This window comes from Dermacentor albipictus, chromosome 1 (genome assembly GCF_038994185.2).
Source record: "Dermacentor albipictus isolate Rhodes 1998 colony chromosome 1, USDA_Dalb.pri_finalv2, whole genome shotgun sequence".
Lineage (NCBI taxonomy): Eukaryota > Metazoa > Arthropoda > Arachnida > Ixodida > Ixodidae > Dermacentor > Dermacentor albipictus.
The window spans coordinates 232,773,394-232,797,822 of NC_091821.1; the positions used below are offsets into that span (position 1 = coordinate 232,773,394).

General features: G+C 43.8%; 1 protein-coding gene across 4 annotated transcripts in view; it reads left to right on the forward strand.

Moving 5' to 3' along the window:
* Window positions 1-24,429, forward strand: part of ncm (pre-mRNA-splicing factor nucampholin) — a 113,537-nt gene that overhangs the window by 25,339 nt on the left and 63,769 nt on the right. For 3 of the 4 annotated variants that reach the window (XM_065425874.1, XM_065425875.1, XM_065425876.2), the window contains exons 5-8: window positions 13,099-13,878; window positions 16,373-16,501; window positions 21,947-22,040; window positions 22,117-22,245. In XM_065425874.1, coding sequence (XP_065281946.1) covers window positions 13,099-13,878; window positions 16,373-16,501; window positions 21,947-22,040; window positions 22,117-22,245 — 1,132 coding nt within the window. Of the gene's footprint in view, window positions 1-8,350; window positions 8,619-13,098; window positions 13,879-16,372; window positions 16,502-21,946; window positions 22,041-22,116; window positions 22,246-24,429 lie in introns of those variants that run through there. The other variant, XM_065425877.1, reaches the window with a different exon arrangement.

The following is a 24,429-nucleotide window of genomic DNA, read 5'->3' on the forward strand; positions in this document are numbered from 1 at the left end:
CACTCTTAAAGGGCCCCTCATCAGATCTGGGCATTTTGAGCTGACAAGCACAGTGCATAAGATGCACGATAACGATTCTGTTTGCTAAGTATTCAATCCCTACGCACCACGGAAAAAAGCATAAATTTCAAACCAAACCCTGTTTGCCCTTCTCCTCGCGGGCGCCGCACTCCCATCCGGATGTGTCGACATATATCATAAAATGCGCCTACGTATATGGTAGTGCTGCGACGCCACTCGTAGTAACATATTACTTCACGATTGTTGAAGGCAACATCAGTTACTTGTTTAATCTGTTACTTCAGCAGGCAAGTTAAAGTTTAGAGAAATAATGAAACATACAAACCAAATGTGTGTGTTTCTTCAGGTGTTTTTTTTCACCGCAGCATGACAAATGTACTTCCATTTCATCTACTTTTGCCCATCACCTCGTGCAGTCGCGCTCACAGAGAACGAAACTATCTCATTTTCTACCGTGTTACAGCGCCGTGATCACCCTCTTTCATCCTTTTGGTGCTCGTGATTGTGGCACTGACTTATACTGCTAATCAGGTGTTTTAGTGCAAAGCAGGCAAAATCGTCCGCTGTGTGAAATGGGACAAACGTAACAACTTACGCGCGAGACCGTCACCAGAAGTGTGCCACTCAGCAAAAACGAAAGAGAGAGAGAGAAAACAAAAAAGTAGGCATGACCCGTGACATACCCTTCATGCGATCTTCCGTCATCTCTATCTGTCATCGTCGTTGTCGGTAAGCGCTTAAAAATTCAGACAGTCTGAATTGCAAGAGTGGGAAGGCGGGTCGGTATCTCGAGCTGCAACGTTGCCTGGTGGAGACGGATTGTAGGCAAGAAGTGATTCGCTCCGAACTGCAACAGCAGGTTTTGCACGCGCGAAAACGAGTGTTTCCATGTTCAGTGCAAAGAGTCGACCGCATGGTTCGTAGGATGCTCTCTAATGTGGAGATCAAGTCCTGCAATCAGGAGAGTACCACAGCTGTGAGAAGCACTTCGACCCGGTGTACATCACAAGTACAAGGACAGCAGTGCACAGTAAAATATTTCTGTCCCTGCTATTAATGAACTGATCTGAAAAATTGTTGTGGTAGAACACTCCAAAGAGGGCACTTAGCAACTTCCAGCATATAACCAAAATTTGCTATGTGGCCTGGTGAGGGGTTCTTTAACAAGGACAAAATGGGCTTGCTTGTTGTATGGCGTCACAGTACAAATGACAGTGAAGTGCTCATCATGACATGAGATTTTAAAAATTAGCGTAACCCCATGTACCATCCTCTAAGGGGTAAATAAAGAGGAATACTTAGTTAAGCTGTATGGGTAAATTAAAGTTCTAGAATTCCACAAAATGTCATTCTGACCAGAGTCATGTTAAGCCATAAAAGACACAAAAATGAAAAATGGGTGATGAAACCAGTTTGAAGTTACTGCACTAGCTCATTGCATTGCATTCTAAATGAGTCAGACCAAACCTAGCAAGTTCTGAGGACTTACGCACACAAACAGCCCAAGCATGCAAAAAATACCTTGCAATTCATAGCATCACCCAGACAGATTGGGACCACACTTTCTGGATAAATTTCAAAGTGCTAAATTTTGCCCTGCATTTTCTCCTTTAGTAGCCAACCTCTTTCTAACAAGTAAATGAAAATATACTCATCAAAGAATCCTGCACCAGTTTTAACTATATAGTGTTGCTTTTTAATGTCCATTTGAGGCCATCAGCTGTTCCGTCTCCTGCCTGCTGCACTTATGGTGTGAGGAGGAGGAATAAACTTTATTTTAGGACAGCAGCTAGGCCTCTCTACCTAGATGACAGCCTTGAGCCCTTGGACCCTGACGGCATCTTCGGCCTGCTGTATTGCCTTAAGTTTGTCTTTCGGTGCACAGCTGTGCAACGCAATCTCCCACTGCTCCCTGATCTTGTGTATTTTATTCTGTGTGGGTGTCCTAGGACAAGCCCAAACCATATTTTGTAGGTCCGCCCTTTCTTGACAGAATCTACATCTATCCATGTAAAGGTCCGGGTAGTAGTGGTGGTAGGCCACCAGGTTCGGATATGTGTCTGTTTGTACGAGGTGCCATGCCGTTGGGTTGGACTCTTAATAATTTAATACATCTCTGAAATCTCCTTAATGAGATTTTACATTTAATTGCTCAAGAATTGTGTGTGAATCCTGTACAAATGTTTAAACGTCATTGTGAATGTTGGGAACTCGTATATTTATATTGAAGGGGTTTTCACATTTTTGAAGGCAACTCTACTTGGTTTTAATAAAATGCCGAGGAATATTCTTGCTTTCCTGTTTTCTCGAAGGGCACAGGTATGTGACCCTGAAACAAACTCCATGCTGAGTTGCTGAAATGATTACACTAGGCTTAGTGCACAGATATAAAGCTGGAAACAGTACACACATAAGTAGAAAAAATACATCAAATATCAACTGCTACTCTCAGCCCCCTTGTAAGCTACGATCCAATGTTATGCAGTCATGAGCACTTACGTGTTCATAACATCTCATTTATCATCTGCTTTTAAACTTGTGCTTAGTAACTCTTGCACAACTAAAGTCCGCATAACTAATTTTCCGGCCCATTCATCGTCCTTTCTCTGTGTGTGTGTGTGTGTGTGCACGCACGCCTTTTTTCATGGGTGCATGCTTGTTCACAGACATGTGGTGTCGTCGGTACTCGCTACTCGCGCTGATAAACCGGCGTCACTAGCGCGGCCCTGGCGTGAGCGACCGTGACGACCGCGAAGTGAATAACCTTGGCACCGTTTGTCTACCGCCATTTGTGTGGAAGTTTTATGTTATTCTCAATGGCTTCCCTGCCTTCCCTACAGCGCCAGATGGCTAACTATAGACAGTGCCTTAGACCTTGGGCCAGTGCCAAGGCTTCCCGAAAGTTATGTCAGCATTCCCCTATCTCTGCACCTGTTTTCTCTCTCTCTCTTTCCACACACACACGCACCTCGCTTCTTTAGTGTTGCAGTTGTACACTAGTTGTGGTAAGTGGTGAAAGGAAGGGGAGGAGATGTACATACATATGTCTAGAAGGCCATGGTTGTACCTGTTGTAGTATATTAAATCGTGTTGTATGTTTATTTGTTAGTGATGCTGGTACTCGAATGTGTAATACTTCCGTGCATTGCCAGCAATGCGACGTGCCCTATGGTACAGTGTACTAGTGCTGGTCTCGGCAGCAGTTTTGTTGATGCCGTAGAGTTGATATGAAACTCTGTGGTTGACCAAACGGTGTAAGAAGAACAGGTGCTCCGATGACGCGGGGGCCGCTGGTGAGAAACGCGTCTCACTATTGGTAGTGTTTCACGTCTGCACCGCTGCACATGTCAAGGGCTGAACAAGTGAGAAATTTGAATGTGTAAGCAATTGTAACTTTATCCAAAGTGCATTGAAAGAAATTAAAACAAATTTGTTTTACTGTTCCTGCCCTCCACTATAATCATTCAAATCCCTCAGGCGCTGTAACAGACGATAATGACTCTGACAGCTCGGTCGCGCCGCGTGCTCAAGCAGACAGCCGGCATGTGTCGATCCTTGGATGCGGTCGCCGACAAGCGCTGTGGGCAGACAATAAGCTCTTAATTTAGCAATGTTCGCTTCAAAATTGAGCAATCTGTCATCGTCGTTGTTGGTAAGCGCTTAAAAATTCAGACAGTCTGAATCGCAACAGTGGGAAGACGGGTCAGTATCTCGAGCTGCAACGTTGCCTGGTGGAGACGGATTGTAGGCAAGAAGTGATTCGCTCCGAACTGCAACAGCAGGTTCTGCATGCGCGAAAACGAGTGTTTTCATGTTCAGTGCAAAAAGTTGACCGCATGGTTCGTAGGATGCTCTCTAACGTGGAGACCAAGTCCTGCAATCAGGAGATACTACAGCTGTGAGAAGCACTTCGACCCGGTGTACATCACAAGTACAAGGACAGCAATGCACAGTAAAATTTAAAAGCTTGTTGCAAAAGCTTGTTGGTAAGGCTTCATTACGGGGAAACAGCGCAATAAAAATAAGAGAAGAAAGGCGGACAGGACAGGTGCTATCCTGTTGGTCTTTCTTGTTTCGCCTTTTTTTTTTGTAATTGTCTCCCCCCTATGAAGCAGTGCATGATAAATTTGTTATTGCGGCACGTCCGGAAGAGCAAATTTGAGAAGTATAGCTAAGCTAAGATGCAAGTTAAAGCCCCCCAGGTGAGCATAAATACTGCAGGAGTCACCTGCTGTGGTGTTGGCAACGAAATACCCTGAAAATTTTTTTCTACGTTTAGAATAATTCATTCAATTCATTGATTCATTCAATTCATTCATTCAGAAACTAATCGTATGCAGCACTCCTCAGAAACCTGCTTCATAAGAAATAAAAGCGGGAACGCTGCGTATTGTGGCAAATAGTAGCGACGATTTGTTCAAGCAGAAGTAACGAAAATTAAGTAAATTAGATTACTAGCGGATTCAGCAAAAGATGAACTGCGACTACTGCACTGAGACAAATACTATACGCATTTGTTCAGAAATGATAGCAAAGCGCATCAGCAATTAGAAATCACATTTTAAGATTTTGCAACATAAAGGCAGTGTCTTAAGGTTTATCATTAAATACAGTAGTAGGCCCTCTAAAAACAGGCTGCAAAGCACGCTTCCAGCACGGTGGCCAGGCAATGCCTGGACCCAGGCTGCCACCAGCCCCCTAAAGCCCCTGTATAAAGAAGTAACGACTTCCTCTGAACTTTACGGCTTTCTCAATCGCCTGCGACGCCTCCGGAGAGGCGACCCTCCTATTGGTCGCAGCGCCAGGGTCACGTGCTAGCGCGCGCTTTTTTTGGTCCGTAGCAGACGCCGGCGCCATTCCCGGTAGAATTGCTAGTAGGTACGGCGGGGCGTGGCACTTTTGACGGAGCTCGATGTTTCTGCGCAGGCTCGAGTAAGAGCGTGCGCGAGAGGGAAAGTCTGGGGGCTTTTGCTCCTTGAATATATGACTCAGCCTAGGCAATACAGAGGAGCTTTCTTAGAGCGCGCTGTATTCGTTTGTCCCCTATACATGCCGGCATTGCGAAGTGCAGTCGAGTTGGTTTATACGCTCCACCGCTGGCTGCCCGCGCGGTGAGACAGTGGGCGCGGACGCCGCTTGGTGATCGCTGTGTCTGATGAGACAATCTTCTGACTGGTGTCTTAGGCGATAGATCGGATTTTTTACAAGCGCTGCTCCAGGAGGGCCCATGTAACCGGCAAACGGAGGCCTCAGGAGGGCACCTGAGGTTATATTGAAGCAGGCGGCGCAGGATCTCCGGGGCACCAAAGCGGCAACGGGGACATCAAAGCTAGAAGCCGGGCTGGTCCGTGGGTTAGGGCCGCAGAGGCCGAAGAGCTACCCGGTCGAGGTGCCGCCACCGTCGGCGCCCGGGGGAAGCCGAGAGAAGGAGCGCCGGCATAGGAGGAGGAGAGAGATGATGTTAAATTTAGATCTTTGCAGTATGGGTGGATAGATGTTACGAGCGTCCTCTTTGGAATGGGGCGGTGGGTTTCGCCACCAAGCCCCCTAAGGCATAGAGTTTCTAAATAAATACCCTAGAGGGAAATGTGGCGCTAGTGTCTACGGGGGTTCTCATGAGCGTTGCCTCAACCTACATGAGAATGATGGGAAGTACAGGCTTCGGATTGACTTCGGTCTTTAGACTAGTGGCGTTTGCTTCTGGCGCAGTAAACAAAGCTATACTGAAATATTATCGCGTAAAATCTAATTCTATTTCTGCAGTATGTTATATAATGTACAACACGCTAGATAAACTTTGTATGACTTTGAGATGGAAGCATGGTTTACTATGGTTTGTCACCAGGACACACCAGGGTATGCATACTTGTGTGATTCTGTTCCCAATCTAACGCCAAAGAATAATTATTTATTCATTTTTGCAACAGCAAAACAGCCGTGCATGGACTTATATAAAAATACTCATCAAGTATTTCTGGAAATAAAAACGTTGTATTGTGACAAAGCGTTGCGCCCTTGATCGGAATGCTACAAGTGTCGTCTGCTACGACGCCTGCTCGCTGCAAACGCGAGACTTTTCTCGCAGACGACAGGCACTTGCGAACTCTCTCGCTCTTTCGAAAGGTTGCGTCGGTTGTCACGATTGCTGAACGTCTTCAAGTACTTTTAAGCACATCTGCAGTGCTAGCTAGGACGCTAGTGGCCTCCTACGAGTATGCTTCATCATATTTTATATTGGCGTACCGCTTCCGAAGCGTTACAGCGTGGCTTTGCGGGTACCCATTGTGCGACACTAGACTACAGCTAGGAAGCAGCTATCTTTTCTACCACAAGTAAGTTTGTGTTCTCAAAGTCCTAAAACACACATTTCGATGAGCACATAAACGAGCACATACTGAAACCCTCAATAAAATTTGATTGTCAAGCCACTAGAAGTACAACTGTATATGTCTTGTATCAGTAGTGCCTTCTTTGTCCTATTCTGAAGTTTTATAAAGCACGTAACGCTACAGTGCCTACCTAACACTTAACAAACAAAGGTCCAAACGCTCAAAACATGTTCTTTCAACGTTTACGATGCCGCCACTTTCTCGTCACGGCTTCGACGCCACACCGCGACACAAGCATCGTCCCAGTCGCTGGCCCAGCGCGCTATTGCCTCTCCGAGCAACATAACAAAGGCAGAGAGCTTTTCGTTGCACTGTCCCACTGCAGGTTATAGCAATTGCGCTTGAAGCGAAACCAAACCTGCCAAAAAAATACTTGTAGGCTAGTTCGCCAGTCAATAGAATGCCAATCCGAAGCCTGTACTTCCCATCATTCCCATGATGGTTGAACGATCGCAGCGCCAGATTTGCCTCTAGGTATACTAATATGAAACTCTATGCCCTAAGGCATAGAGTTTCTCACTACATTACCTAGAGGGAAATCTGGCGCTGCTGCGCTGTGGTATGCATGGGAATGCCGGTATATTGTGGATTCGGATTGGCATCGTTCTCGTAGAGACAGGACACCTTGAAGACGCGCTTGGCAAGTACCGTTCCGTCCGTCACAATGATTCATTTTGTACTAGAGCAGCACGTGAAAAGCTGTTTTAGCTTTATTGTTACGCGAAAACATGTTTTGTTTAACTATGAGAACTTGTTATAGTGTGTGCTACTACATGTTACCTAAAAAGTATCAGCGGGCCGCTAAAGTTGGAGAACAGACGACAGGGTTCGCGCTCGCTTTGAAACTGTTGGTCGTCTGTTCTTGCTTTTCTTCGCTTGGTCATGCAATGTGGGTGAGTAAAGACGTAATATGTGTGAATGGAAATATTTTATGAAGATTTTACTTTGAGAACGCGTTATTTGCATAGCCATATCCACGTTTTAGACGAAGCCTCTTACAACACCAGCCAACACGAGCCTCGCAGACACATATACCGTCATTCCCATGACGGCACGGTGCCCCCTTAAGAAACTCCCATAGACGGTGGCGCCAGATTACCTTCTAGGTGTTATAGTGAGAAACTCTATGCCCTAAGGTTCCAAGCCCCCTAGTCACGTGCGCCTCCTAGCGGCGGCCCAACATTAGTGAAACGCGCCGCGTGCTTCCGTTGGAGCGGCTATTCTTACACTCTTAAAACGGTTGCACCCTTTGGGGTGTAAATTTGTCCCACAACAATAATCGTCATGTGCCTTGCTTGCGTTTCCTTTCCTGAAACTCGGCGCTCGCTACTTTCCTGTCGAGAATGCTGCGTCACACTGATAACGCCCATGCCGTTCGTGACTGGGAAGTACCGGGCTCGCCGCGTTAAAGAAAGGAAACGCGGGCAAGACGGATGACGATTATTGTTGTGGGACAAGATATGCCCCAAAGGGTGTAAATTTTTCTAAGAGTGTACACTCTTAAAACGGTTGCACCCTTTGGGGTGTATATTTGTCCCACAATAATAATCGTCATCTGCCTTGCTTGCATTTGCTTTCCTGAAAACTCTGCGCTCGCTACTTTCCTGTCGAGAATGCTGCGTCACACAGATAACGCGCATGCCGTTCATGACTGGGAAGTACCGGGCTTGCCGCGTTAGAGAAAGGAAACGGGAGCCACACGGATGACGATTATAGTTGTGGGACAAGATAAGCCCCAAAGGGTGTAAATTTTTCTAAGAGTGTACTACACTGTGGAAAGCTTCATCTTACTCTTTTATAAGAGAATTTCTAAATAAAACTTTTTATTGGGTAGCGAATAAAAGAGTTCATAATGTAATAACAAAAAAGAGAGGGAGAGACGAAGTTGAACATCACAAATAATTGTGTTCAGCGCCATTCATTTAAGCTGTTGGCAACAGTGCTCCGAAGAGGCAGTATGGCGATATTTGTGCTGTGTGATCGCGAAATTCGGCATTTCGTTGCGTCGCTGAGTTCATACGCTGCCTCGCAGCAAGCACGTGGTTACATTCCCTGAGTGATAACTCCGCGACCTTAGCGCGTCTCTTAAATTTGCGTTAATATGCATGGCTGTGCGTTTAGGCGCTGACTAAGTCGTTGTCACATCGTTTGATTCGCGGTAGCCTTGCCGCTCTCGTGTTCTCTGTGATGAGCAGTCATGTCCGAAAGGTAAATTTGATGCGATTGTTCTGCCGCGATATCAATTAAGCTTTGCCGTTTGCGCTCAGAACCCAGTTGTACGTTGTGTACCGGTTCTGCTGCGCTGGAAGTCCGCATACCGGTGTTCGTTTTCGTTTCATTCCATTGCACGTTTTCATTTACGTTGAGTTTACATCCATAGGCTGTAGTCATCTCTTTAGCAAGTTCTTCAATTTAACGGTGCGGATGCGGTACATCACCCCTTGAAACCTGAGCTTTCCCTATATTGTCAGCTGGGCTGCCGAGTAGATTTGTCAGTTGTCCTTAAGGGAATAAAATTTCAAGATCTCGTGCACGTCGTGAGAATTTGCAGCTTGTTACCTACATCTGTAGTTAAGGTTATAGTTACGTGAAGGTAACCAGTGAACGCTGCTCGGATTACATGTACTGCTGTTAGAAATACTTGACACAGCGTCGTACAGGCGGTGTGTGTGTTTGTTTTGCGAAGCATTCTTCACAGCATGAAATTATTGCTGTTCATGCGTTTCACATGTAAACAAAATTCATGGGACAGCAGTGATGTCGAATCTCAAGAAATTTCACACAGTTGTATGATGCAGCAAAATTAGGTACAAACTTGCAGCTCAAGTGCACTGCAGCCCAGAAACGCACTTTTCTTGGAATATTTTATTTTTGAGCTTTTACTCCCAGTAACAGGCTATATATATCATATATGTGCACAATGGTCAAAGTAAGAATTAAACCAGAAACAACTGAAAAGTGCATGTAATGCAGTCACAACAGAACGGGAGGGGGGAGGGAGGGGATTTCATTGTTAATGAAGACAACTGGGCTAGTTAATGCATTTTAGAAGAGCAATAAAAGAGAATGGGTGAGAAACACATTTAGGACACAAGTTTAGTGCACTGTTTTGCATATTTGAAGCTGTCTTAAAATTAATAACATATTTCAACGTTATGAGAAATTTTATCAGTGAACTTGAGGTATGCAATTGCTCTGCAGAGTAATTAGGAACCAAGTAATGTCACATGGGTATAGTGTGTACAAGCAGTCTAGAAGGTGACAACAAACTGGAAAAACAATGCTGATACTGGATAGCACAGTCATATCATAAGCCAACAAACAATGACACCAAGGAAAATGGGAAATTACTTGCAGTTACTAATTGAATTAAAGAAATGATAAATTAATGGAAATGAAATTGGATGAAAAAACAACTTTCCACAGGTGGGGAACAATTCCACGTCTTCGCGTTATGTGTGCGATCCTCTACCAATTGAGCTACCGCGGCGCCGATTTCCCATCCACTTCGTTGGGTATTTATGTTTTACTCCTAGAACTAACCCTGGGTGTGTTAGCCAGCGCCACTACTCACAAACCTTGGCAGAAGATGTGGAACATCCTTTCTGCCGCAGGCGTCATGAATGCATGATCTTTTTGGGTGAAGGCAACTGGTCAATAAACCCACACGTGATGCCTGAAAACATCAATGTTGCCGGATTCGAAACCCTCGTTATATAATAAACGAGAAGAAAGGGGGATAACCGTGGGGCCCGCTTTTTGGTAGAGCTTCGCAAGCGTAATGCGAAGACGTGGGCATCGTTCTCCACCTGTGGCTAGTTGTTCTTTCATCCACTTTCATTTCCATTAATTTATAATTTATTTCAGTTAGTAACTACAAGTAATTTCCCCTATGTTTTCCTTGGTGTCATTGTTTCTTGACTTCTTATGATATGATTAATAAAAAATCAGGCCTTTCGCTTAACCCCCTTTCTTCTCATTTAATACATAACGAGGGTTTTGAATCCAGCAACATAGATGCTCTTGGGTAGCATATGTGGGTTTATTGACTAGTTGCCTTCACCCAAAAATATTATGTACTTGTGACGCCTGCAGCAGAAAGGATGTTCCACATCGGACGCCAAGGTTTGTAAGTGGTGGTGCTGGCTGACGTCAGCTTCCGGGTTAATTCTGGTAGTAAAACATAAATACCCAGGAAAAGTGGATGGAAAATCGGTGCTGCGGTAGCTCAATTGGTAGAGCATCGCACGCGTAATGTGAAGTCGTGGGATCATTTCCCATCTGCAGCATGTTGTTTTTTCATCCACTTTGATTTCCATTAATTTATCATATCTTCAATTCAATTAATAACTACAAGTAATTTCCCCTATGTTTTCCTTGGTGTCATTGGTAGTTGGCTTCTTATGATAGCATTGATAAAAATCAGGTCTCTCAGTTAACCCCCTTTCTTCTCGTTTATGACAGCACAGTCGTAGCATTGCGCATCATTGTAGGTTCTGCATCAACTGGCAGTCATTGGGACGATTTCACATATACAGTGCATGACAAAAGTTAAAAAGTTAGTAGGAAAAAAAAATGGGTGCACATGACAGTAAGCTATTGCATAAATAATTGCAGTAGATTCACATATACGAATATGTGCATGCACACATATACACACAAAAATAGTATTCTTCCACTGTATGCCACAATCAAAAGTATGGAAGCTACATAATAAAAAAATGACAGTTTTGAAAACAAAACTATATCATTGTATCAGCTTTGACAGTTTTAACTATAATAATAAGGAAAAACGCTTTTAGGGGCGACATGTGCTTTCTGAAAACTGCTCAGTGTCATAAGCTCATTAAACAGATACTAAAGGCAAATATTAAGTCGTCGTGGACTGTTTACATACCATTCCAGAAACCTCGCAGTGCTTGTTTTGGGCCAAGAAAAGACTTAGTTTATGAGAAAATTGCATGTGAAGGGTCCAATTACCTTTTTTAAAATTCAAATCGCCTGCCAACCAATCGGGGGAGTGGTGACTTTGCATACGCCATCACCACCCTTGCTGCCATCGGTGAGTAAAACGACGCCTGACAGACGGCGGTGCCGAGCCAAGACAGAGCAGTGGATTCGCCACTGCAGCTGCTGTTTGGTCAAGTGGTGTGGGCCATTCGCAAGCCAGCAAAACCAGCGCAGCACTACGCGATCAGGAGTGTAGTGAAACACGAAAGCGTGGGCGGTGCAGGGTCAAGTGAAAACGAAACTTTTTGACTGCCCACGTCGTTTGCAACAGTGATTTCAGTGAGCATTTTTTTTTTCTAAAAAATGCAATGGAACTTGAAAACTAGCCTTTTATTTCATCCTATAATACAATACAAGGAGGTTTTTTGCAACAAGTAGTTGAGTACTACTGACAGAATTTAATTGAGGAGTGCTTTCGTCATCAAGCAAATGCTTGAATGTCCTGGGGGAGTCTCTAATCATGTCGTGCATTTACCTAAATTTCTCTATTAGTAAGGCTCTGTTGGCGATAATGTTGACGCCTTTTTGATTCTCAAGCACTAGTCTATCACTTTAGCTTGACTTAGTATTTGCCTTTAGTGTCCCTTAAATGTGTGTAGGTCATGAGCTGCTGGCACCTGAGGTGGTGTGATGTGTACCTTATAATTCATTAGCATTAGGAGTGTCAAAATGGAAAAAAAAAGTGTTTGTGAAGAGTGGGAAGCCAGTCATGTGGTGTATGTGTGTGTGTGTGTGTGTGAGCATGCCCACACACACGCACCGACTTACGGCGGTCTGCTCTAGACCCCCCACCATCAGTGGCACTTTGCTCTTTGAAAGGAAGGACATGCTTCAAGTAAGCTCCTGAACAACACTTTGCAATGTGGGGAACGCAGTTTAAATTCTGGATCCGAGGCCTCAAAGAGGTGCTACGTAATGCTAACACATTTCTCACGCATTTGCCGCTAAATTGCCACTGAACTTTCTTAGTTTTTTAGAATGTGTCTGAAGTTAATTGAAGTAGAATCTTTCTTGTGCAGGTGTAACATCAGTTTGTAAGAATCAAACATGAGGAAGCCCTGAGATCTTAAGATTGTTTTTGAAGATGCAGGCTGATACTCATGGCTTTTGCACTGGATCTCTTTATCTAAAAAAAAAAAAAAAAATTGTATTTTCGTGTAATCTTAACCAAGTTCTTAATGCTACGGTACAAGTAACCTTGGAAATACATGGTTAATGCTTAAAGTACATTTGATGTATCTTGCATGCTCAGCTATTGGTCATGGTTAAAGAAGAGGACTTCAGTAATACATGATGTATGTTCAGCTGTATATTTGTGGTGGTATGTGGTAGTCTGTTACAGTTTGTTTTCATGCGTACCTTGCTTTACCTTGAGGATTATTTTTGTGGACACTTTGCTCCTTTTGGTGCTGGTGTCATCAATATCTCCAGCATTTATTGTATAAGGGTGTGTTGTTTTTTTTTTTTTTAGTTCTAAAGTTTTAAAGGCCTTGGACGAGCTGTTCCCCCCCCCCCCCTGCTCGCCCCTTCTCTTACCCATTAAAAGAACTCCTGGGCGGTTCCAACAAACCTGCCTCATCAAGTATACTTCGGAGCTGTTAGCAGGGCTCTTTACTGAACTCGGCTCTGCTGCTTAGTAAAATTTGTTTCTCTTTCTTTTCTTTTTTTTCTTTTTTAGTCCACCAATTAAGGAGGATCGTCGTGGAGTGTCGGATCAAAGTAGTGGCTCTGATGAGGATGACCATGCCAGGCATACCGACCATGATCGAAGAAAAGAACGCAGACAAGAAGCAGATGTAGACCACAAAAGAGATGATCCTGAAAGACGGCGCAGTGATGCTACTCATGATCGCCAGCGGGATTCTGACCATCATAGAAGGCAGGACAGGGGCCATGACCGGAAGCGGGAACATGACAGGAACAGAGACAGAGACCGGAAAGAAAGCCATGACCAAGTTGGTTGGAGAGGGGATCAACACAGAAGGGAAGATCACAAACACAGCCGGAGAGAAGGTCGTAGTGAGAGCTATAGAGATGAGAATCGCAGGAGAGATGATCACAGGAATGATCGGGACCGCACTCAGAGGGATGAGCAAAAAGATCACCAAAGGGATGATCGAAGAGACGAGCGGAGAGAAGACCGAAGAAGTGATTCAAGAAGCGATCGGAGGAGGGATGACCGAAGAGATGATCGAAGGGATGACCGAAGGGATGACCGAAGGGATGACCGAAGGGGTGATCGAAGAGATGATGAGCAATTGGGTGATCAGAGAACTGACCACAGTGGAAGGGGCGGAAGGGAGGAGGCAGCGGGGACCAAACGAGCACGGAGAAGTTCACCTGACACAGAGGCTGAGCCACCAAGGAAGAAGGATGTCATCACTGGGCGTACTGGTGGTGCCTACATACCACCTGCGCGCCTTCGCTTGATGCAGCAGCAGATTACGGACAAGTCTAGGTGAGCCTGGCAGAGGTGTTGGAAATGAGAGTATTTCATAGTTATTTCATAGAGTACTGAATGAGAGGGTGGTGTGCATTAAGTATTTATGGTCAAATTCTTTTTTTGCTACTTCAAATTTTTTACTGAGGTTGTAAAAATGCTGAAAGCCATTGCTGTAAACTTTAAGACAAAATTTGTTTTCCTAATAGTTCCTTTTGGTGTGAAATAGTGCAAATAATACATACCATCAGTTTGGTTAAGCTAACCACTACATTTGAAGACAGTATAGCATGCAGTAATGAAGTAAGAAAAAGATTTGCCACTGGGTTGGGCCTCGTGCCATAATATCTGTTGCTGATTGCTGACCTTATTGCTTTACCTTTGTTGCCCATTGCATTGGACATTATTCCTGCTCAACACATTGATAGAAATCCTTCAAGTTATTGTGTTTATGTGTATGTATTGTGCAATTTGTGTGTATGTTTTCATAACCCTTTGGGTATTGGGTGTTTCGAACGTTTCCACCCTTTCTGTGCGGATTGCTTTTCTAAAGTGCAACAAATTTAATTTCTGTCTAAGTAACACATTAGCCAACCCTTATATAACCAACCCTTATTTATAGCTTTCATTGATTACGAGAAAGCGTTTGATTCTGTCGAAACCTCAGTAGTCATGGAGGCATTACGGAATCAGGGTGTGGACGAGCCGTATGTAAAAATGCTGAAAGATATATATAGCGGCTCCACAGGCACCGTAGTCCTCCATAAGGAACGCAACAAAATCCCAATAAAGAAAGGCGACAGGCAGGGAGATACGATCTCTCTAATGCTGTTCACAGCGTGTTTACAGGAGGTATTCAGAGACCTGGATTGGGAAGAATTGGGGATAAAAGTAAATGGAGAATATTTTAGTAACTTGCGATTCGCTGATGATATTGCCTTGCTTAGTAACTCGGGACCAATTGCAATGCATGCGGATCATGAGACGGAAATAAATAGAAGAATAAGAATGGGCTGGGGTGCGTTTGGCAGGCATTCTCAGATCATGAACAGCAGGTTGCCATTATCCCTCAAGAGAAAAGTGTATGATAGCTGTCTCTTACCGGTACTCACCTATGGGGCAGAAACCTGGAGGCTTACGAAAAGGGTTCTACTTAAATTGAGGACGACGCAACGAGCTATGGAAAGAAGAATGATGGGTGTAACGTTAAGGGATAAGAAAAGAGCAGATTGGGTGAGGGAACAAACGCGAGGTAATGACATGTTAGTTGAAATCAAGAAAAAGAAATGGGCATGGGCAGGACATGCAATGAGGAAGGAAGATACCCGATGGTCATTAAGGGTTGTGGACTGGATTCCAAGCGAAGGGAAGCGTAGCAGGGGGTGGCAGAAAGTTAGGTGGATGGTTTGCAGGGACGACATGGCCACAATTAGTACACGACCGGGGTTGTTGGAGAAGTATTGGAGAGGCCTTTGCCCTGCAGCGGGCGTAACCAGGCTGATGATGATGATGATGAGCACATTAGCAAGCATTAAATTGAAATGCTATTTAATAGCAATATATTCTTAAATATTTACAAAGCTTCTAAACCTGAAAACTTAAGCAAATAATAAGAGGTAGGAAATTATTTTAATTCGAATAATTAGTGTTTCACAGGCAACATGGCCGTTTCATTGCTGTCATTGTCACTTTAAGACACCTCGTAATCATCATGAGAGTTTACAAGCAGTTCTTGAATTTCTGCATGATTAAAAGGAATGCATAGGTTTTTTATGCCCATCCACTACGTCAGAAAACAAGACGCGAGCAATGCCAACGGACAAGTTTTTTCGTGCCATCTGTTTTCTGTGTGGATGGTGCAACAGTCTATGGATTTTTTACATTTGCAAATTATTTTGAGAAAGGCAGGGAGTGTGATACTGCTTTACCGAGGCTCAACCACAGGTGTGCATTAGTGCCCAGAGAAGTATATTTGGGCATGACATTCAAAGGGTTAATACCACTGGAATGCAAGGCATCCTGCTAAGAAATTTCAAAGTCATGGCTTGCACTCATTTTGTCTGTGGCATGAAATAAGTCTATAGCAGCATCAGAAATGCAGTGCCTAATTGGAGATAACTGTATTGGATTTGCATGGGTGTCTTTCTATTATGTTTTGTAGTCAGCAGCTTTAGTTACATTTTTATTCATGACAAGTTCCTTTTAAGCAGTAAACTCTTCTGGGCATTTCTTACTAGATTTTAAATATTCGCCCTTTTCATTTTAGAGTGCACAAAGTTGCTTTAGTCTGAGAAAACTGACATTTGGAAGAATTTGTACGAGTAAATTCTAGAAAATGGCACCATAAAAAATGCACGGACATGAAAAGACCCAGTAATATAAGTGTGTTTAGTCTGTTGCTTTAGACTTTAAGTAGCGCTGCTGTCCCATGTTTTGAAGGAAATATTTAAGAAATTTGTATGCCTCCTCGATTGCGCATGTTTTATTTTTATTCTTAATTCTTTGTTTTCAGTGTGGAATACCAGCGCATTGCTTGGGAAGCTCTGAAAAAGAGCATTAACGGCTTGGTAAACAAAGCAAATGTGGGAAACATAGATGTCATAATCAAGGAGCTGATGCGGGAAAACCTTGTCCGTGGCAGGTATGCATTATTTCTTTCTCCACTCCCCTCCTTTATATACTCCAGCCACAATTGGTGCATTGGCAGGGGTATTACAAAATTACAAGATAACAGAAGCTAAAACGTCATAATCTTGCATGCGAAAAACATTGAAAAATGTTATGGAGGATGAAGTGCCCTCCTTCATCCCATTATTAGCAGTGCTGTGGAGGAAATCTACGAAACAACAAAATTCATTCATCAATTAAAGGAGGCCTGAAACACTTTTCAAACTAATCATACAATGGCCTCTCTGATAAGAGATGTCATCTTCAAAATATTGTGCCCCAAACATTTTTCAAATCTTTCGACTAAGTGGAGTAAATCGGGTATTGGCACCAATACCTGACTTCTCTGTCTTTTTGTCTCCGCTGGCGTGCTGGAAGCTAACAGTGGAGAAGCTAAAAGCCCTGCTTAAAGGTTCAGTGTTGTGGCAGCAAAAGGGCTTGTCGTGGCTCCCCGTGGCCGCCACTGTAGACTGTGCTACAGTCAAATCTCGATATAATGAATCGCACGTGATCACCGAAAATTGTTCGTTATTTTGAAATATTGTTGTAAGGAAAAATTTGCGGTTATAAGGCAGTGGACAATCCTAGGAATGAAAGTGACGTACCTTGGCTGTAGGCACGTGTGCAGACAAGCATACTCTCAAATAACTGTTTCACTCACTTCAAAGCTGCTTTATTTGAAGAAATAAATTATTTTCTTCTGGAGCGTGCAGCATGCACAACCGATTAGGAATACGTCTACATCTTCCATTTTGCCCCATACCTCATCGGGTATGTCATTGCGCTGAGCGACGAAAGTGCAGACTTTGTTCATGTGCACTAAAACATCAATGTTCGACGCGGTCTCATCTGTGTTCTGTGACCCAGTCTTCCTTCGGGTCATCATTGTCACTGGAGACGTCGCGAACGCAGTCAACAATCTCTTTGGTTATCAGGTCTGCTGCCATTAGTGCTGCGCTGTCGCTCTCCACATACCGAATTTACTTGCATAATGGTCGCACTCGCGTAATGATCGCACCCCTGAATTTTGTCGTCAAAATTTTAAGTTTTAAATTTCCCGTGTAATGATCGCACCCCGAACTTGCCGCAGCGACATGTCATGATCCAAGTCTAGCTAATAATGATCGCGCTTACCATCTGCCGAATGCTACGCGAACGACTCTTCAACACAAACCAAGCAGTCTGCACGCACCAAACATTCACGGGAGCAGATGCCCCATTTCATTCCCTTCATCATTTTTCCGCACTTCAATGACAAAAAAAAAAAAGCTACAACCAAACTAGCCTTTATTATGTGGAGGCTTTATAATGGTTGTGGTCAACAGCAACAACAAAGGCGTGTTTCGATTCTTCCCATCTGTACTCATGGGCACGCAACAAATCTTGAGCAGTAACGATAGTTAGAAGTGTACCCTATTCATATGCCGACACTTGTAATACAGCTAAGATATTTGCCCACCCTTAGCAGAAATGTGCCGTATTAAGATAGTAGTGAAGACAAATGCTGCAGTTTCCGCAGCATGCCCGTCATGTGTTTCTATGTCACTGGCAGCTAAGTGCGCCCATCTGTTTCTGTCCCCTCAAAGTGGTCATGGCTACGTTATTGCCGCAAACTTGCCGATATTAACGACATTATTCATTACTGATACGGAAGAAACTGTTTCAACGCACGTAATGTACTCACAGGAAGAAAAAAAATCACGTTCGTTGCGTTCGGGTTGCTCCGCTGGCCGCCATTTTTGTTTTGGATTCCCGCACTACATACAGCGGCAGCTGCCTATTTGTAGACCTGTTGTGATCCCGCAGCAAACGCTGGATGAAAATTTTTGTTTTCTTTTCGCATGAAATTTTACCCGCGTAATGATCGCGCCCCTGAATTTACATCAATTTTTTTGACAAAAAAACTGCGATCATTATGCGAGTAAATACGGTAGTCATCGAAGGAACAGACGGTGGGCAGCAGTTCCGCAGCCTCGGTCCACAAGTCTCCTGGGTTGCTGTTGGTCACCTCCAGGTCATCTTCAAGCTGCATAGGCGCTTTTACAAGCACTGCTTTTCGCTAGCAGTTGCTAATGGTGGACACCTTCAAGTTCTACCAAGCTCCTTTGAACATTTTAGCTGCCTGATGAATATTGATTGCAGTCGGCTGCTTTAGGCAGAGGTTGATAATCAACCGCTGCACACGATGCTTACGAAATTCTGCTTTCACACGCTTCATAATGCCCTGGTCTAGGGGTTGCAGCAAGGACATGTTTTTTGGCGGCAGAAACTCCAAGCGAGCATTCACAATGTGAGCAGAGCAGTTGTTGACAACCGGTAGAATTCTTCAGTCATCCCTCCTCATTTGGTCGTCGAGTTTGATGAGCCACTCACAAAAGTGGTCTCTGGTCATCCAGGCTCATTTGTTGGCGTGGTAGTCGTATGGTAATGACATGACCTTTTTCATGCAGCGACACTTCGCATACATGCCGATGACGAGCGGTTTAATTTTCTTCGTGCCTATTGCGTTGCAGCAGAACAGGATTGTCACGTGAAGATGTGACTTCCTCTCTCCTTTGCACTGCTGCCCATTGAAGTGCATCGTCCTGTCTGGCAGGAGCTGTTAAAAATGGGCGGTCTCATCCATGTTGGAAACATCGTCTGCAAAGTACGATTCAGCCACCACTAGAAAATGATCATTGCGCCAGGAATTCACGCCTTCTCCGTCCGCAGCCTTTCCCTCGCCCGAGACTACCTGCCAAGTTATTCCGTTCCTTTGGCGGAAACGAAAAAGCCAACCAACACTGATGTCGAACCTAGTTATTTCAAGTGCATCGGCAAATTCGCATTTTTCTATTATTTTTTTAAGCATTGGGTGCCACACACAGGAACATTTTGCAGTCTGGCATCTATGAACTACGTGAGAACAGCTTGGTCCACATTTTGAAAGTTTCCCAGTCACAGCCGTTTCCTTGTAGGAGCGAGTTGCGATTCCCGGTGAAGCTTTACAATCTTGTCTCGATCTTTCAAGATGGTTGCGACGGTCGATGGGGAAATGCCACGCTGTCTGCACACGTCGATTTGCTTTTTCCCTGCATCAATTTCCTGCAATACGTCCACTTTGTCCTGCAGTGAAAACTGCTTTTGCTTCTTTTTGGCGCCCTCACTAACTGCATTCATCGTTGGATCTCGCATGAACATCGCCAAACCTTTCATCGTGAAGTTTGCGGTGAAGCAGTTGGCACTCAAGATGATGATAGCTACTTCACTCGCAGTTTCTGTTTCATGCAAGAGTTGCAGCGCTGTTACTTTTAGCCGAATTCGTAATACTGATGTTCCTCGGTTATAAAGGGGAAAATAAACTACGTGCGTTATTCTGAAATATGCACTGTATTGAAATTCGTAGTTCTGAAATATTTTTACATTGAAAATATGGGCAATCTTGCGGGTATATTTAAAATATTTGTAAATTTGAGAAATTTGTTAATGTGGGGTTCATAGTAACGAGATTTGACTGTACACAGCATGCCGCTGCCATCAAAGACCACATACAGCAGGTGCAGTGCAAAGCTGAAATCTTTTTTTTTTCTTTTTCAGTTTGCTGAAATGAGAGAATGCGATTTTTCACTGTTTCTGACATAAAATTGTAAATTTCCTGCTGCATGCAGTGTAATAATATTTGGCTCACATATTCACATCAGCTTCTACAGCGGATTGGCATTGTTTTCTTATCCGGTTTAAGAAGTGTTTCAGAGCCTATTTGACAAGAAAACGACTAAAAGGGAAAAGAAAATTCACTTCCTTATGGCATGTTTTGAACCTAGGCTATACATAGTGCCCAGATGTGGTTGACAGTCCAGTGTGGTTACCACAAAGATATATTGCCACATACTTAATACATGGTGTGATGTGTATGTGACACATGCAGCCTCAGACACGTCTTGGAGACAATTGCGAATACATCAAACTTTGTCGAACCCAGGTTAAATGCAGCATTTGGTTCAGCCCAGAATGGGAAGTGTCAGTGTTGAACAAGTGTATAAAGGAAAACGGATCAGTGGCGGGGGAGGGGGTGTTCCAAAGGACTTGTACTATCGAATATTAGTATCAGTACTGCGACAGGCTAGTAGGTGCTACAGTATGACTTCCTACTTTTTTTGAACTAGAAAATACCCATTGCTTAACAGAAATTTCCAATTCAGTTTCTAAATAAACTAGTTTTGTGGCACTTTTGGCACATAAATATTTCTTACCAATAGTGATCAGACAAATGCCTTTCTCAAAACATTAGCTCAAATCTGCAGTTTCATATTTTAGCGCACAGTCCACTGTTCATCACTTCTAGCCTATTATCTTTCCCCAAGCCCATTTTCTTTGGATTTCTTCTCAGTGGGTGTGATGAAATGTTACCAGTGACGGCGACCATGAATTTATTGCAGGGAATCATCTATTTTTCATATTTGTTTCTGAGCAAGGCTGACCTGAGGCCTGAGGTGCCTTAAATAATGTTTGCATGAGGAGGTTTCTGACTGTTTAAGGAATCCTCACCAGGTTTGGGCATTGCAAACAAGAACAACGCGTAGATCATGTCGTGGCGATCGTGTCTGCAAAGTATGAAACTGCTGTGTTGCACAGAAACAACAGAAACACTTGAAATTTCAAGTAGGCCACGCACCCTTCCTCTCGAGGGAGAGAATCAACATCACATGCACAAATGCCTGTAAGCAGGATGCACTTCTTGCGACATCACTAGCCATGGCACGTTACTTTGGTTAATCAGCCAATGCGGAATGCGCAATATGGCCATTAGAAGTGCGCCACACAGTTAAAAAAAAAGGAAGAGAAGAAAAAAAAAGAAAAGAAAGGGAGGTCGGGCTCATCATGTGGATGTGGAGTGGTTCCGGTATGGTAGAAAGTATTAAGGAACACCACTTGTAGATGCTAGTCTAGGCAAAGGGGTAGAGTGTCATTGTTCGCAGTCACACTTGCCTCCTAGTGGCATGGTAGCAAGACCGTTCAATTTCTTGTACCGCCTCCAAAAATGAACTGATTTGAAAAAGTATTTCGGTGAAGTGTGCCCAAGATGGCAACCAAAATTTGCAATGGGGCCTGGTGAGGGGCCTTTTAAAGCATCATGCTTGTTGCCGTCATCAAGATACAGTCGCGGGCAATATGAGCTGCAACACGATGCACGTGCTGAAAAGAGCCTCGAGTCTGAACGACGGCGCCTACATACGAAAACTTGGTGTAATAAATACCAGTGATTGTAAGGGTGTTTAGTCCTCCAGTTATTCGTATGTCGGTGCCGCCGTACAGTATTGGTATTTGTTTGAACATGGGCACTGCATTGCAGCTCACCTTGCACGCAACTGTACATAATAATTAAAGTTACCAGTGTGTCTTATGACCTCATTATTGCAACATTGATGTGCTTCTGCAGGGGCCTTTTGTGCCGCACAATCATGACTGCTCAGGCAGCATCACCCACCTTTACGCATGTTTATGCAGCAATGGTGGCAGTCATAAATACTAGGGTAAGCCTACTTATTCTAAGGTTTTTCTGGTGAATTACAGGCTGCCTATTTGCTAACTATGTACATTGGTTTTCAGTTTCCCCAGACAGGGGAGCTTATACTGAAAAGACTGGTGATCCAGTTCCGACGGTCATTCAGGCGAAATGACAAACTTACTTGCATGGCTTCTGTGCGTTTCGTTGCGCATCTTTTGAACCAACAAGTGGTGAGTGTTGTGGCTTTTATTCGCTACAATTAACAAGCAAGTGCAGGCTTTTTGTGGGTGGCTTTTATTCGCTACAATTAACAAGCAAGTGCAGGCTTTTTGTGGCACGGGTATATTGTTTATTCGCATTAAAATGCTGCTTTCGTGAGCATCCTGTGCCAAGGAAAGCAGACAGTATTAAGATACAACGCATTGCAAACGAAGGCCAATAAATACCTTTTCTTTCTTTAACGTATCATTTTAAGCGGAAGGCAGTGTCACTTAAAGCATACCATCTGATTCAGTCCTTCTTAATTTGCTTCTTAGTGTCTTTATGCTTTAAGAGGTCGCAGCATTGCAGCGATGAATACTGCTCAGCAATCTTGTTCGTGACCTTGCTGGCTGCATGTTAGACAAGCATTGACATGTGATTTTGAGCTAGAATCTTTATTTTATAGGATGATGTACTTGACACCGTTTTGTCTTTCGTGCAGTTTCTCCTCGTGGTAGCAACAGATGTGTCGTGACATGGTAGGACTTTTGGGTTTGAGGACACTGTTTTGGCTCATACAATCCCAGTTCATAAAAGTACTTTTTATCTGACATTTTTTAAAAATCTGCAACACAGTACAGTAGCACCTCATTGATACGATCCCATAACGTACAACCTTCCGGTGTAAACGTTCGCGATCGAGAACACAAAAAAAAAATGACCCAATTGAGCTACGCTTATTTTTTCTAATTCATACACTCCCAGAAAGCACGATCTTTCGGCACCAACGATCAATACATCGCCAAACGTAATACATTTTTCAGTCGTTAGATCATATGTAAACAAGAAAGTGCACGAGGCATGTGTAATTTAGAACAGTAGCCACATACCCCAGCAGCTTCACTGCAATACTTGCCCGACCGTTTCACGTCGAAACCCAGGCACGCACTCAGTTTCTTATTCCGATACCAGCAAATCACCTCCCAGGTTGTCCCACGCTACGTTCACAGCTATCGCCGCCAAACCTATTGGGATAAGCATCTTCACCTATCTGTTTCACAGTGTGTAGTGTATGCTTTTAAATGCACCGCCATTCACTGCTGCAGACTGCGATTACATAGTACCATAGAGTTTCTAAATAAATACCCCTAGAGGGAAATGTGACGCTAGTGTCTACAGGGGTTCTCCTGAGCGTTGCCTCAACGTACATGGAAATGATAAGAAGTACAGGCTTCGGATTGACTTTGATCTTTTGACTAGCGGTGTTTGCTTGCGGTGCAGTAAACGAAGTTTACTGCAGTGTCTTATATAATGCACAACACGTTACATAAACTTTGTATGACTTTGAGATTGAAGCACGGTTTACTATGGTTTACACCAGGACACACCAGGGTATGCATTCTTGTGCAATTCTGTTCCCGATTTAATGCCAGAGAATAATTATTTATTTATTTTTACAACAGCAATAACAACCATGCATGTACTTATATAAAAATACTTATCAAGTATTTATGGAAATAAAAAGTTTGTATTGTGAGAAAGTATTGTGGCCTTGAGGAATGCTACAAGTGTCGTTTGCTACGACGACTGCTCGCTGTGAACGTGAGACTTTTCTCGCAGACAACAGGCACTTGCAAACTCTCTCGCTCTTTCGAAAGGCTGCGTCGGCTGTCACGATTGCTGCACGTCTTCAAGTACTTTTAAGCACATCTGCTGCACTGCTAGCAGGGATGCTTCAGGCCTCCTACGAGTATGCTTCATTTTATTTTATGTTGACGTACCGTTTCCAAAGCGTTACGGCATGGCTTTGCACTTACCCGTTTTGCGACACTAGACTACAGCCAAGAAGCAGCAACCTTTCCTACCCACAAGTAAGTTTGTGTTCTCAAAGTCCTAAAACAAGCATTTCAATGAGCACATAAATGAGCAATGCATAATCAAGCCCTCAATAAAATTTGATTGTCAAGCCACTAGAAGAAGTACAACTGTCTATGTCCTGTATCAGTAGTGCCTTCTTTTTCTTATTCTCAAGTTTCATAACGCACGTAACACTACAGCGCCAACCTAACACACTTAACAAACCAAGGTCTAAACGGTCAAAACATCTTCTTTCAACCTTTACGATGCCGTTGCTTTCTGGCCAGGGCTTCGACACCACAGCGCGACACAAACATCGTCCTAGCCGCTCACCCAGAGCGCTATCGCCACTTCAA